Below are 16,673 nucleotides of genomic sequence, written 5' to 3' on the forward strand. Positions count from 1 at the left end.
AATATATATTATCGATAAATTTGTCTCACTGCACATGGTTCAAATCTGAGAATTTGAAGTTAAATTCAATTTCAGTCTCAAGATTTTATTATGCTGCAGTCGCTGCTTCCGGTCATGAGTATGAGGAAACGCAGCTCTGTTTATCATATTAGACACATTTGAGAGTGTTAAAATGATGTTATAACGTTACTCTGTGCGTTCACTCGGCGGCTGCTGTGAGACACTGTTACACACTTGATGCAGAAACTTGAGAAAATGAGATCCAGGCAGTAGATAAAGTTGATGAAAAATGATTTATTCATTACAATTAAATTTAGCCTCACACGCAAACTTTAATCGATAATGAAAATACCTAATAAAACCAAAAGGTAAAATAACAACCATAAAGAAGCAGTCAATAGTTAACAATGAAATTTAGAGTATTGTAAAATCCAGAGTATTGTATCTAATAGATGAAGATCAAAAAGAGCAATAACTAAGACATTTGCAGATAAGTAGTACAAGAAGTAGAAGCCCAGGAGAGCAAAGGAGGGAAAAAGCTGAATTATCAACAACTCAGTCCATATTATAGGCTACCATAAGCATACATGGAAATTCTCAACCCACACAAACGGATGTTTTTATATTAAAAGGAAAGGTTAAATGGTTTTACCCATTAGTCATAGACTGGTCCAATGTCAAAAATAGATATAAGAGTTGTTTTCACCCCCATTTGGGGAATTTTGCAAATCTTACCCTTTTTAAATGTCATCAGGAATAATAACAGACATATTTTGATCAGATTTCAAATTCAAATGGTTAATTCTGAAAAACATCACTTATACAGTACTTGGCAGGCGTCCAATGTCTAACCACAAACGTGTCAGCGTGACCTGTCACACTGGAACACTTGAAGAACAATTGAACATAACATACTCTTAAATATAAAATAAGAATAACCATAAAGGTACAATCACAAGTGAATACTTGAAAATATGATGTGAATTAATATGTAAAGTAGAAGTACATAAATATAGGAAATCAAACTGATAAATCATAAGCCATAAATGATTAAAATAAATATTAATAGAAATGCATGAATATGAATATTGACCATTTTGGATCCATCAACACTGCAGTAAGATAGATCGATTTTAGAATATCATATTAAATGCTGGATGGCTTGTGTTGATAAATGGCAATACATTTTAAAGCGTATTTTATGATGGAGAAAAAAATAATTATGCTGTAAGCTATGTTAGCTACTTGACAAAATAGTGTTCTTCTCTGAGGCATGACTAAAAACATGGTACTTGCGGAAAATCGAGTAAAATAGATTTAAACAATAAGACTAAACGTGTTGAGCTATATAACAATAATTAGTTTTCTGTCAAAAATAAAACTTTTCATATCAGACAAGGGAACAACTGTTTGGATGCATTCATTGACAGAAAACTAAAACACATGATATATTAAAGCGTCTTTGGTGTGTTCATGGTTTCTACAAAATCAAGGGTAACGCAGGTATGATGTCATTGATAAGCGACGCATGGTCCGTGTACGGATTAAAATTACTTATTTCTCTGGATTTAAGCGTTCTTGGAAACATCTGGGATAATGTAAGTACACAAGTCAACAAAATATATAACACTGATCTAGTGGTTTTTGGATATCATATTTTAATCCAACAATCCTACATATTGATATTGTGCCTATGAGTCGACACTTTATTGAATGCTACCACCATTAATTATTTTACAAAGACATACTAAATACATTAATAGAAATGTAATACAACTATAACTGTAATAAAACTATAGTTTGTAATCCAAAAGTGAGACTGAACTGTTTTTTTTTTCTCTCTTCATAATTATGAAAAAATAATCTTTCATTAGTCTTTGTCTCCCTCTGCTGGTAAAACAAACACAAATATATTCAGGCTCTATATTTTTTCTGTAACAAAACTTCAGCCTTTTTGAATTTATACTGTGTTTATACAAATAAAATGGTTAATTAATGAATGAGAAACTGTAATTTGCTGCTCTGAAATAAAAGGTGCTTCACTGCCACCTCATCAGGTCTGTCAGAGGATCGTTGAAATCTAAATGAATCTTAATTTATAACAGTGAAGTCACTGTATCTTCAGTCTGTTGATTCTGTTGACTGTGAGTCTCTGTAGTGGATCCTTATTCACCATCAGATGATCATGAGGAGATCAGACTGTCATGTGCTAAAATAAAACACAAACAGTCACATGTGCAGAATTAAACATTACGTCTGTCACATCTTTTCCTAAGAAAACTAGATAAGCTTTATCAATTCATTCTCATACATGATAATAAAGCTTCTGTCTGATGCTCAAAGTCACTTTACAAAATCAAGAGGTCATGAAAGGTCACTTTCACACAACGGACAGCTGATCCAGAACCAGCAGAAATCATCATTACACTCCACTACAAATTTAATATCAGATGTTGCAACTCATAATGTAATAACTGCACATAATGTAATACGTATTACATTATTATTGTAATAAATTGTTCATAATGTAATGCAAAACATAATAATATCTTGAGCTCATAATGTAATTTTACATTATGAAAAATGTATTACATTATAAACTCATCATATTATAACTGAAAATAGTATTCTCTTTAAAAAAAATAAAATATTCCAGTCTTAAACTACCTGAAAAATGCAACAGATTTTAATATTCATCCAATTATTATGATTATTATTATTATATTTTTATTAAACAAAGCATTGGTATTCCCTTACAGTACATTTTAAAATTTAAATACAATCTTAACCTGCCTAGAAAATCCACCAGATAACAAACTATTATTATTATTATTATTATTAATAATAATAATATGATTATTATTACTATATATATAATGTTTACATACTGTTAAATGACAGTTAAATACCAACACTGTACAAATGCTGTGTATAAAAAAAACCTCACGGTATCAATGTGTGTGTGTGTGTGTGTGTGTGTGTGTGTGTGTGTGTGATAGATCACATTATCTGCTTCAGCCAATCGCAGCACAGAGTACAAGTTTATCAAACATTTCTTCACTTTAATACAAGTTTCAGCTAAACAAATCCTGAATGTACATCAGAGGACATGTTGAAAAATACAGTATAACTTACAGCCATGTACAGTTTTTATAAAGAGTCTACACACCTCTGTTAAAACTGTTTGGTTTGGTCAACATGCCCTCTGATGAAGAAATGTTTGCTAAACTTGTACTCTGTGCTGTGATTGGCTGAAGCAGATAATGTGATTTTATGTTTTTAAAGCTGTTACAATTATGACAATATGACAAGTGAGGCGAGTTTATAATGTAATAATTTTCTCATAATGTAAAAAAAAAAGTTATTACATTGAGCTCAAGATTTCATTACATTTTGAGAAAATTGTGACATTATGAACATTTTATTACAATAATAATATAATACGCATTACATTATGTGCAGTTATTACATTATGAGTTTCTACAAACCCAAACCTCAGATTATCACACACACAGAGACAGTTAAAGGGTAAAAGCTGGAAATAACATTAATATTATTTTCACAATCAGTCACAACACTATGAGCAGAATTAAACTCAATTTAAACAGTTTAAAGTTCAGAGACCTACAGAAACTGAAGCTGAATTTAAGACTCATTATCTGATGATCTCAGACACAATATTCACACACATGTGCTGTTACTGAACCTGGTACAATTTCCTTTTATTTCTAGAGAGTAAAACAGCCATTTAAACTTTAAATGAAAATATGATGATGAAAATTGTTAAAAACTATTCTTACATTAGTGTCTGCAGTTTATAATGTGGATCATTCTCCAGATCAGAGAGCAGCTTCACTCCTGAGTCTCCTAGATAATTCTCAGACAGATCCAGATGTCTCAGGTGTGAGGGGTTTGATCTCAGAGCTGAAGCCAGAGCAGCACAACCTTCATCTGTGACATCACAACCATTCAACCTGTAGAGAACAATGACACACTCTTCACTCTCTCAGATCAGATCAACACACATTAAGCCTCCAAATCTACAAATCTTAACATAACCAGTTAATAAATGAATAAATATCATAATGCTGTCAATATGAAATAAATACTCATTGTCATAAAATACATCAGTTTGGTTTAGGGGATAGAAAATACAGTTTGTACAGTATAAAAACCATTACGCCTATGGCATGACCCCACAATTCACAAAAACAAACGTACGTGTGTGTGTGTGTGTGTGAGATTAATGTATTTGTAAACATTTTAAGGAACTCTTGATACTAATGTAATTAATGTCCAATAAAGTCTGTATTAAAGCACTTAATGACATTTTCAGTATTTCCGTGACCTAATCTAAAGTGAGAACTCTTTATGGTTAATAAGTTTTTAACAAAACATTATCTAACTCTTTACATATGAGCTAATTAAACAATAACAATCAATGAAGAACTAATTTTCCGCATATAGTCTATTAATGTATTAACTACAGTTTATAAACTATTAATTAACAATGTAAGAGCCATTATGTCTGTAATTCTGTTTTTTGACCACTGGGTGGAGTATTGGCCTTAGGGAGTATATAGGTAGGCAAAGAGTAAGAAAGGGCAGGTGTGTAATTAGAGGGAAGCACAACATTTTTGTCTGGAGGTAAATCTGTGATGGTATCCGATGGTATTTTATATCTGCACTGGGCAGAGGAACTGTGAGATAAAATGACCTGTACGAACTGTGTGATGAATAAATCTGATAAAGCAGTATTTGGAGGACGATTTATCTTGATTGGATCTCACGCGTCAGAAACCACCCTACAACACCTCAAGTGACAAAGTGGCTATTTATGTCACTACAAATGATAAACTAATAGTTTCAGGGCTCGACAATAAGGACCGCCCGATGGCCCGGAGCCAGTGTGAACGATGCTGGCGACAGTAGACAGAACGGTCACTTGCCCGATCGGGCCAGTGCTGTAGGGTGTGAGATATATATCGTCTATGATATCGAAATTGTTGATTTAACGATCTGAAATTATCGAGTATGTCCCTCACTTTACAAAAACACACCCATTGAGCGCACGCATGCACTATGTGACGTAGTCTAGTAGGTCTAGTAGGTAAATCACACCTCTGAGCTCGAAAACTGGGCGTGTAAAGCTCTGGAAAAGTGGGAGTGTAGAGGGAGAGAACAACCAATGAAGCACAGACATACAACACACTCATTATACAGAATAATGAATATTAATATATGAGCACAGAGAATATGACAACAAACTCCCGAGCACAAGGGAGAAATGCGAAAGAATATTTAATAGGGCGAATAATACTTTGATTACGTTTACGAGCACTGCGGTCTCATGATAAACAACACTTAGTTTAACACGAAAAGAATAAAGACAGTTTATTTTTTGTCCATTTTTCTTTGAATTTTCAATCTGAATCAGTCTTTTGTCTATTAGAATAATTGTGTCATCGTGTTCAGACACCACTGTATCAGTGTCCAGTTTGCACATATAATTCATATGAAGAAGACTTGATGAAATATGTGTGCATAACTACACTGTGCTGGTTAATGTTTGGTGCAGGAGAATGTGTGAAATAAAAACTTTAAACACAGATACTTTATTCTGTATGAGACACGTGGCTAGTGTTGTTAAACTCATCGTGGAGCTCTGCGCTGAAACCGATCATATGCGCGCTCCGCGTCTATATCATAACAGTCGTATTTTTCATGTGTTCATATTCAAACTCCAGTTCTGACCGCATCGCGAGCAAAAAACAAAACAACACTCATGTTGTGCTGAGGGAAACATACATACGGCTCGCTGTCCGAACGCAGAGGTGAATGAGCCGCACTTTTGTGACATTTGAATTCTCCGCTGTAATGCAATCTCATGCAAACATATTTTCCATTTGTGCTGGTAGATTACAGCAAAACAATCCACATGCACACAAACCTCTGCTCTGGTCGCAGGAAAACGCATTTTTGTGTTGTAGCACTGAGGAAACGAGCAACAACGATATGTCTCTGAATGACAACAACAGAGACAGAGGCGAGAGAAGTGATACTTCCTCATTCATAATACCGCAATTATAATCTCATGCACACTACAGCGCAGTGATTGGATTGAATGAGCTTTTTGTCATGAATAAATGCAGAAACTGACGTCAGCATGTTCGTCCAGCCCATACTTGGAGCCAATCAGCACTCTGGATCTTTCTGGTACACGATGATGTCAGATTTTGTGACGTTGCTCCGACTTTGCTTTTCAAGAAAAGCAGAAATCACTCTAAAAAAATGCAAAAATAACTAATTTCAACTTTTAAGTAAAATTAATGAGTACCTTTAGTGTTTTCAATGATGTGCAGCCTATACATATCTGTTTACATCTCAAAAAATGTGTTCTCGGGTTTCATGACCCTTTAAGCATCTGTAACTGCTCTTGACTGATATACTTTAATAAAGTTAAATCTATAGGCTAGTTATATACTGTAGTTGTACATTAGATTACAATTTCTGTAGCTTCCTGTTTAAACCTACATGAAAAGCTTGAAAAGCAGTTTCATTTATATGTTTGTTCTGATGGATTTATTTTTGCTATTACTCATAATTTGATTATTTGTTACTATTTTATTACTTACTGTTTATTTGTCTAACAATATTTAAAATTTAATTGAGTTAATCTAGTAGTTTTTGGTGTCATAACCCTATTTATTAAGGTTACATGTATCAAAAACAACAAAAGCAATAACTAGGCTTATTTTATAGGCCCATTTTCTTTTCTTTTACTTTATTAATTTTTTGTTGTGGGGCAAGTGAAAATTTGAACCACTGGCCCGACTGGGGAATCAGTTTGTCTGATAGCATTATTATTATCATTATTATTATTATTATTATTATTTTTCAAGATTTCTATAGATATATTGTTATTGTGAATTATTTTGGTCATGATAATCATGTAGTGAAAGATCTGATATGGTGACAGCCCTGGTTCAGGTGAACCACACAAAACTTCCCTCTTTTCAGCTGCAGATACACATTTTGAGGCAATGATCACACTTTTGAAAGGTTGGTCTGTTTGCTCAAGTTGATTTACATCAAACATTTGTGATTTAAAAACCCTCTTCACTGTAACCTGTGTCTGTTGTCTGGTTTGTAGTTTGTTTGGTTTATTTAACTGTTAGTTTTACTTTCTTTTGCAGGATAATAATTAGGGCTGTCAAAATAACACGTTAATTTCAATTAATTAATCTGAGAAAAAATAACGCGTTAAAAAAAATAATGCAGATTAATCCATTCCGTATTGACCTTTGAACCTGGAACTGTTCTAGCCACCATTTGACTGTAAAATGAAGGAGGGAGACGACTGCTGCGCTGACGGACAGAACAAGAAGAGCTCCTCCTTCGTGCGCGCAAGAAAGTAAGCACCGTCTTTGCACTCTCTCTACCTCACACATGATATCTAAATCAACTGACACAATGCTAAAAGTTCGTAAGACCGAATCCATGTTTCAGGAGGCGCTATCCGAGAATGTTTTTCCTGAATAACCACTGGGTGTGAATAGTGAGAACGTCACCTCATCTTCTCTGACAGACGCCCTGCACGTGCAGCTGATATAAACCACACTTTCAGTAAACAAAAAGAAAATCCTATCCAGTGGTGAAGTGTTTTCTGTGTTGACTAATCTTTTGCGATATCCTAATAACAGTCGCGATTCGCGCGCAACGCATCAACGTCCGCTAATGTCCGATTCGCGACCTAATGACTCATTTGAACAGATTCATTTGAATGAATCATGACAACAACTGATCTGTCCACACGGTCTATAATGAATCATTTACTCGAACAACTCTGAAATGAGAACATAAGTGTGCTTACCCCATTTAGCAAGAGTGGTTAGTAAAATTAGCCTTAATAATCCACAATATTTTCAGGTTATGTAAATGACAATGTGTAGTAAATTAGGCCTACCTATAAAATCAGTTAGTTTAGACTGGAGTGAGGTGAAACCAGAACAAAGCAAGTTGTTGTTAGCTAGGTGCATTCAATTGTATATGGCAGACAATTATATTATTAGTTAATATAACTTCTAAATGCTACTTTTTAATATTTTTCAAGTTTAGCAAAAAAGCATCTTCTCTTACAAAGCTATAAAATCACTTTTTTTTTTTTTTTTGCAAAGAGGGCAAGAAAGAATTATTACAGTGAGAGTGACGGGTACTTTATTGTCAGTATCGGGCTCGCAGATCACGTGTGTAGGGCACTTTTTACTGTTTGTGTGGATGACCATGTCTGTCACCACCGAAGACCATTTTTGACCCAGGAAAACCCTGCATTGATTCATTTTAATTGAAATATTTAAAACTTCCACAGCAAAAATTATGTATGCGATTAATTTAGATTAATTAATCACAGAGTGTGTAATTAATTAGATAAAAAATTTTAATCGATTGACAACCCTAATAATAATAAATTTAGATCTAAATTTTCTTTTTTTCCAGGTAGACTCCTCACTCCTTTCTTCTACTTCCGGCAGGATCTGACGGTTCAAGTAGGAATCTGTCACTGAACCGCCGGATGGGGTTTACGCCAGAGGATATTTTGTATGCACAATATCTACATATTAATCCTTATTCACTTCAAGTTTTTATGGTAGAGATGATCTTACCACAGATACTCCAGTTTACAGCGAGGATTCTCCAGTCCAGCAGAAATCATCTCCACTCCTGAGTCTTCTAGTTTATTCCCAGACAGAATCAGTTTTCTCAGGTGTGAGGGGTTTGATCTCAGAGCTGAAGCCAGAGCAGCACAACCTTCATCTGTGACACTACAATACATCAACCTGTAGAGAACAATGACACACTCTTCACTCTCTCAGAAGCCCATAAATCTTTTAAAGATAACTAATAAAGCATCTCTGTATGATATAATGTAGCTAATATTCATCTAATCATGTTCACACTAACAGTGTTATAGATGGAGACAGACAATATAAAGTGAATTTAATGAGATTCCTCTTCAGTTATCACAAATTAACATTCTTCATTTTGCTTCTTTCTGCACCTTTTTTTCATCATCATGTTTATTGATAGTTTATTTGTTTTTGTACTATTTATTATTTCATTAGTTTAGTTTTGGTCTCACTATGAACTATTTAAAAATATGTCTCTCTGAGCACCAGATCATGTGACTATCAGAGAGATGATCTTACCCCAGATCCTCCAGTTTACAGTGAGGATTCTCCAGTACAGCAGAAAACATCTTCACTGCCGAGTCTCCTAGTTTATTCATAGACAGATCCAGTTTTCTCAGGTGTGAGGGGTTTGATCTCAGAGCTGAAGCCAAAGCAGCACAACCTTCATCTGTGACACCACAATAATCCAACCTGTAGAGAACAATGACACACTCTTCACTCTCTCAGATCAGATCAACAGAGAATTCATTATTAAAAAGAAAAAACAAAAGCACAAATCCCCATGTTTGATTTGAGTTTTACTATGTGTGTGTCTGTGAGTGTGCGTGTGTGTGTTTGAGTGAGAGGGAAACTAATATAAAAACTGATATAACAAATTATGTTAACAAATTATCACATTAAATAATATATAAAGATGATCACAGAAAAAAAGATGGATGTGACGATCATTAAGGATGAATTCATGTTCTTCATGTATCAAAGTCCTGACTGTGAGAGTTTGTGTTTACAGTTTTTTTCAATTTCTAACATAATTTTATTCAATCTGTATCACAGTTTCAAATCTCTAAACACAATTAACACAACATCTGTCTGTTGTGACCTTACCATTAACACAATTCATGTCATTTTCACACAAAATGCAGTTAATTAACACGTTTCTGAAAGGTTAAAATTTTCTCTTCATACAAGTTTACCCCATACCAAAATCATGGATCTTTCTGATCTTATTTACAAATGCTTAAACACAGCATGACAGAAATGAAGACCGAATGTTTCACTCTTTAAATATAGTATAAACCTGTACTTCTGCAACGACAGCAGCTCAAAAGTATTGAAAAAAAAAAATACATAAAACAAATACTGAAACAATTGATAAGCATTTTTAATTAGCAGATCACTGAAATATTGAGAAATAGCAGATTTCACAGTTGTTAAAACACATTTCTTGAAACCATCACTTATTTTCTCAAAACATTAAACACAAACACAAATCTTCCAACTAATTTCACAAAACCTCTGACTCTTATGGCAAAATCAAACAAAGCTTTCAGATCGTACACACGTTAGGCAATATATAAACACTACAGATCATTCATTAGACACTACCAAAGCCACTGCAACCTTTAGCCAAAAGCGTAACAGCTAATGCTAACGCTCCGCCCCCGGCGGTACGAATGGAAGGAAACCAGAGGCTGTTTTTTGAATGGAAGTCAATGGATGAGAGGCTTCACTGTGCTGATTAAACAGCTTTTGTGGGGAAATAATCATTTAATTAATTGACAGCCTGTTTGCTAATCTTCAGCATATTTTACACTGAACATTACTTTCAATGGGAACTATATGTAGATTTTAGCTTGACAAAAATGTATTTTAACCCTCTACCGCATAGTGTTGCCATATCGCAACATACACTTTGTGTTCATTTCCTTGCCACTGTCTCTTTAAGAGAACATTCTCGTTTTTTTTTGTTGGTAAGAGAAGACCTTAGTTTAGCCAATGATGTGCTTTGGTTAAGTCACATGACATGCAATTTTTTTCTGTGGCACGATTTTCTGACAGACTGCCGTCTTGTATGTAGTTGCTGAAAGCAAATAAAACTTCAGTAACAAACAAGAACCCGCCCATGTCACGTTCACAAAAAAAATTGTTAACATCATCTCAGGTAAGTTATGATGACATATTCACCACTAAAATTTTTTTTTTATGAAATTAGTTTTTGGTAAATTGATAAAATGTCTGTGTTGCCATATGGCAACACTGCACAATAATGGAATGACATTATTATAATAGGTTAGCTAGCGAGGAAAGGACAGCTGCAGTCTGTTAAGCTGTAACAATAACAACATTAATGCTAGTGATATAATGTTGAATATTCATATGTTAAGGACTGCCATGGCATTTATATTATGGATTAAATCAACATCAGAGACCTGCCACCACAGCCAGTACTACCGGCCCAGACCAACCACTGGCCTACCATGGTGTCTCAAAAAGGCAAGTGCAAGTGGCTGTAAGTGTATTGTTAGGGTGAAGTGCACCAAATGCGATGTGTACCTGTGTCTCACCTCTGAAAAAAATGCTTTTTTAAGTTTCGTAAAGAAAAAAGGTGAAGTTTCAAGGATTATGGGGGGTTCATGTTCACAACCCTCCTCTCATAAGATTGCGTAATGTTGATTTTTCAATGTGACGAGCAGGGCGGGTGAGAGCCGTGAGGGAAAGGCGCGAGGCTGGTGACGTGAGTAATAATGAGCGTCAACTGCGAGGCCTGCCGGCCTCGAGTCTCTCACGGAGGAGCTCCGGAGGCATAAAAGGAGGAGCGACTACAGTGAAGGACGAGAGAGGACCAGGCCTGGACTTTATTTTATGTTTTATTATGTTTGTGTGGCCGGCAGACGTCCGCGAGGTTCTGCCGGCATTACTTTCGTTTTGTTCTTTGTTTATTTTATATTAAAGTTTGGTTCAACATTCGCCGGTTCCCGCCTCCTTCTTCCCCCATCTACTAACCTCGTTACATTGGTGCTGAAACCCGGGAGGAAGGAGGGACATGCTGTCGAAGAGCCCTCGCTGCTGAGGGGATCGCGGTGCTGCGGAGTTCAGGCAGCGCGGGAGTGTGTGTAGACCACGAGAGGCTGCCCGAGGCGGTGGTGCTGGAGCCTTGTGAAAGGTGGGACGGAGACCCGGATGCCGTGCTCCTGGGACGAGGTGGGGTGGTTGCCGTCCAGGAGGGAGCGGAGGAGTCGCCGCCGTCCGCCGTGGGCCGGAGCCTGCTGCCGTCCACCATGAAGGGGAGGAGCAGGGGATGGGGGACTCGCTGGCGGCTGCCCTCAGCCGGAGGAGCCATCGCTGGCCGCCAGGAGGCGGTCGAGGTTCGGGCCGTCCACCACGCGTCCAGTGCCATCACATGTGGCACCGCGAGGAAGAGCCTCTTGGCAGGCTGAGGACCGAGCAGCAGTGTGTCGGGGAACCGGACCAAGAATTTTTTTTTTCTCTCTTTCTTTTTCCTCTCTCCCTTCTCTCGTCCTGTCGCTCCCCTTGCTTCCATCTCCTTTCTCTCGTCTCGTCTGTCCTTACCCCCAGGTGCTGCGGCCGCCGAGACAGGCCCCGGGGGGGGGAGTAAGCGTTGGGGGTATGTGACGAGCAGGGCGGGCGAGAGCCGTGAGGGAACGGCGCGAGGTTTATTTTATATTAATTGCCAGAGGTGGGGACAAGTCACACATGGTCAAGTCCAAGCAAATCTCAAGTCTTAACCATCAAGTCTCGAGTCAAGTCTCAAGTCACAGTTCAGTTAAATCAAGCAAGTCAAGTCAAGTCAAGGGTTCACCCTAAGCAAGTCAAGTCGAGTCCTGATAAGTTTCGAGTCAAGTCAAGTCACAGTACTAATATAAATAGAGGTAAATTTTTTCAATACATATTTATTTTTGCACAGAAAAGATGAACTTGTATACATATATTATGTATCTTATTCATTATACATTTGCTATATATGAATCATATGCATATCTGTGCTACATTTATATCTGAAAATAAAATTGTTTACACAAAACGTTTTGAGTCTAAGATGTATAATCCAATCTGTCTAATTCAATTTAATTGAAACGGTCTAAAATGTGTTGCATTTACAGAAAATAAGGTTTGCCAAGACAATGGCACTAAGCTGTGAACGATGGGGCCGCATAATAATCCCCCCATGACTGAACACACGCTCAACAGGTGCGCTTGAAGCAGGCACAGCTAATACCCTCATTGCGATTTGGAACAGTGAAGGCATTTTCTCCTTGTTCATTCCCCCAAACAAAAGGCAGTTCTGGCCATCACAATTGTCCAGGTAATGGTTGAGCTGGGCAGCAGGGCTGAAATGAGTGGATTTCTTCTGCTTTTTGTGGTATAAGAACAGCCCAGTTTCATCACCTTTGATTTGCTCTTCTTCATCTCCATGACCTGTCTGTTCCATATTGGTATGCTCTGCCTGCTGGAGAATCAGATCTAAAACACAAAAATGTAAAATTACAAGTAAACCTACACAATATTCTAGAGCTGCATTATTCTGGATACATTGAGAATCATGCTTTTCTTCTAAATAGACAATTAAAATAAATTTTATGTAATTTACTAAATGACAAAATGTTAATTGCTGTAGTCTATTTAAAAATATTTAATTTAAAAGATTTTTTAAGCTGTCAGAAACTGAATAAATGATTCAATGTCTCACTCATAAAAGCTTCACTTGTTTCATTACTGGATGAATCTGTGTTTTTGAAGAATCTCTTGAATGAATCATTAAGTGACAGTCACTGTAACTGACAGAAACTTTATTTGAAGCATCAAATTACTTTAAGTAACTTGAGTAAGTAACTTTAAGTAAATCGGTACTTTTAAATCGCGTAGACACAAGTGTGTATATCCGAACTACAAACTTTTATCTCAGTATTTCTGTGATGGTTTGAATGATTGTAACAGTTTTTCAACTGCACAGTGTGGCGAGGGGGGCGTGGTTCAGCGAGGTCTGCAACCGGAGAGAATGGCGGGAGACGCGTGGTAAGTGAGTGGCTTGAATACAAATCACGAACACCTGTTTCTCATTGCAGTGATTGGCGCGGAGACAGGACAAAACGCCGTGAGAAGCAGGAGTGTGTGAGAGAGAGGGGAACTGTTGACTGAGTCGAGTCGAGGTTCGTGGAGTGAAGCCCTTGTGGATAGTGTAAGCCCAACGTGGAGTGAAGCCCTTGTGGATAGTGTATACCGAACCTGGAGTGAAGCCCTTTGTGGATTGTTTATTTTCGTTGTTGTGCGTTGCACAGTCCTTCTGTTTGACATTCAATAAAGACTCAGTCACCAGTTGTTCGTCGTCCCTGACCACTTCCTTCCCCACTACGAACTTAAGTTTACTACACTGGTGCCGAAACCCGGGAAGGAAGTCGGTGTGCACGTCGCCATGCAATCGTCGTCCTCCGCCACATTTGCGGACATCATCGCGTCCCTCGCGGTCCTGCACCGCGAACAACAACAGGCCCTGCTGGAGTTAAGAGGCGACCAGGAGCGGTGTTTTCAAGCCATCCTACAGACCCAGCAGGAGGACCGCGAGGCGTTCCGGAGCTGGATTGACCGGGAGGTTCCCCGGGAGCCCATCGAACCGCCCGCTGTGCCTGTCCACCTGCCTTTAAATAAGATGGGCCCACTGGATGATCCAGAGGTGTTCTTAGACCTCTTCCAGAGATCCGCGGAGGCGTGTAAATGGCCGCGGGACCAGTGGTCGATGAGGCTGGTCCCGCTCCTCTCAGGAGAAGCACAGGTGGTGGCACAGCAGCTCCCCGTCCCGAACCTCCTGGTCTATGAAGACCTACGACGGGCCATCATCCAGCGGGTCGGTCGGACCCCGGAGCAGCACCGACAGCGCTTTCGCTCCCTCGACCGGGGTGAGTCCGGCCGGCCCTTCACGTTGGCCCAGCAGCTCCGGGACTCGTGCCGCAAATGGTTGCTGGCTGAGGGAAGCGACGTGGACCTGGTCGTCGATCGCGTGGTGCTGGAGCAATTCATCACTCGGCTCCCGAAAAAGACGGCCGAGTGGGTCCAGTGCCACCGCCCCACGTCGCTGGACTCAGCCATCCAACTGGCGGAGGATCATCTGGTGGCGTGCCAAGGGGGCGGCGAACCCCTTCCAGCTGCCTCTCTCTCTCCCTCTCTTTTGTCCCCCTCTCTCTCTAGACCTGTCCCTTTCCCTAGGTCTCGTCCGCCCGGCCCACCTCGTGTTCCGCCCCGAGGGCGGGGCGGAACGGGACAGGCACCTTCCTACGGACCCAGAGGGGGCGGGACTCCCTGCTGCCGGGGCGGACCCCGCTCCTGCTTCCCCCCTCTCTCCGCGCCATGTATTCAGCCCACTCTCTGCCACTGGAGCGGCGGGCAGGTCTGGGCCGGCCTGTTGGCGGTGCGGGGATCCGGATCATTTTGTGGATAAATGTCCGGTTATGGAGGTCGGGACGGTGATCCGGGTCCCCGACGATCCTCAGGCCGCCCCTGGTCAGGCTGGCAGGTACCAAATACCTGTGAGTATCAAGGGGGGTACCTATCAGGCTTTGGTGGACTCGGGCTGTAACCAAACCTCTCTCCATCAAAGCCTGATTTCGTCTGGGGCATTGGATACAGGCCGCATGGTTGGGGTTCGGTGCGTGCACGGGGATGTGGTAAGATATCCCGTAATGTCCGTCATAATTAAATTTAGGGGACAAAAGCATAGTGTTGAGGTGGCAGTTAACCCGCACCTCCGGCATCCGATAATTTTGGGGACGGATTGGCCCGCGTTTAAACAATTATTGGGATGTCTATGCTCGGATGCCTCTTGGGGGGAAAGAACGCGGGGTGAGCAAGCGCGAGTGCAGGTCGGAGAGACTGATCAGAGACCGGAGAGTTCTGCTGCAGGGGATCTGAGTGAAGCCGGAAGACTAATTCTTCCGGAACGCGATGATTTTCCCCTGGAGCAGTCTCAGGATGAGACATTAAAAAATGCTTTTGATAGGATCTCGATGATTGATGGTCAGCCTCTCCAGCCTGGACGTCCGCTTGCTTACCCATATTTCGCGATTATAAAAGATAGGTTGTATCGAGTGACCCAAGACACTCAGACAAAAGAAGATACAACCCAGTTATTAGTGCCAAAGAGCCGCAGGGAAATGCTTTTCCACGCGGCTCATTCTAATCCAATGGCGGGGCATTTGGGACAGGCAGCGACACTAAATCGTCTCATGACCCGGTTTTTCTGGCCGGGCATTCACGAGAATGTACGCAGGTGGTGCGCGTCTTGTCGTGAATGCCAGTTGGTGAACCCACCGGCCACCCTAAAAGCGCCATTGCACCCACTTCCCTTAATGCAGGTCCCCTTCGAGAGAATTGGTATGGACCTCATCGGGCCATTAGAACGATCAGCAAGGGGACATCGCTTTGCATTAGTCATTGTTGATTATGCAACACGATATCCTGAAGCAGTGGCTCTCCGCAACATTTCTGCTAAAAGTGTTGCGGATGCACTGTTTCGCTTAATCTCCCGGGTGGGGATTCCAAAAGAAATCCTCACTGATCAAGGCACGGCGTTTATGTCACGCACGTTACGCGAACTGTACGAATTATTGGGCATTAAATCGGTTCGTACCAGCGTCTTTCACCCACAAACGGACGGGCTGGTCGAACGTTTTAATCGCACGCTTAAATCCATGATTCGTAAGTTCGTGCAAGAGGACGCCAAAAATTGGGATAAGTGGTTGGAACCTCTGTTATTCGCAGTGCGAGAAGTCCCGCAAGCCTCCACGGGGTTTTCCCCCTTCGAGCTTCTCTTTGGGCGCCAGCCCCGTGGGGTGCTGGATGTCCTCAGGGAAACTTGGGAGGATGGACCATCTCAGGCCAAAAATGAAATTCAGTATGTGCTGGACTTGCGATCAAAACTCCACACTTTGGGGCGGCTATCAATGGAGAATTTGTTACAGGCCCAGCACAGAC

General features: G+C 39.9%; 1 protein-coding gene across 6 annotated transcripts in view; it reads right to left on the reverse strand.

Annotated features, from left to right (window-relative positions):
- Positions 1–241: 241 nt before the first annotated feature.
- The window catches only part of LOC137007107 (NACHT, LRR and PYD domains-containing protein 12-like), a 301,858-nt gene continuing 285,426 nt past the window's right edge, over positions 242–16,673 (reverse strand). For 5 of the 6 annotated variants that reach the window (XM_067368417.1, XM_067368419.1, XM_067368414.1 and 2 more), the window contains 4 exons: positions 9,207–9,380; positions 8,664–8,837; positions 3,801–3,974; positions 242–2,209 (listed from right to left, as the gene is read on the reverse strand). In XM_067368417.1, coding sequence (XP_067224518.1) covers positions 2,203–2,209; positions 3,801–3,974; positions 8,664–8,837; positions 9,207–9,380 — 529 coding nt within the window. In that variant the 3' untranslated portion in view covers positions 242–2,202. The remainder of the gene's footprint in view (positions 2,210–3,800; positions 3,975–8,663; positions 8,838–9,206; positions 9,381–16,673) is intronic. The other variant, XM_067368421.1, reaches the window with a different exon arrangement.

The sequence above is a fragment of the Chanodichthys erythropterus genome, chromosome 18 (genome assembly GCF_024489055.1).
Source record: "Chanodichthys erythropterus isolate Z2021 chromosome 18, ASM2448905v1, whole genome shotgun sequence".
Taxonomy (NCBI): Eukaryota; Metazoa; Chordata; class Actinopteri; order Cypriniformes; family Xenocyprididae; genus Chanodichthys; species Chanodichthys erythropterus.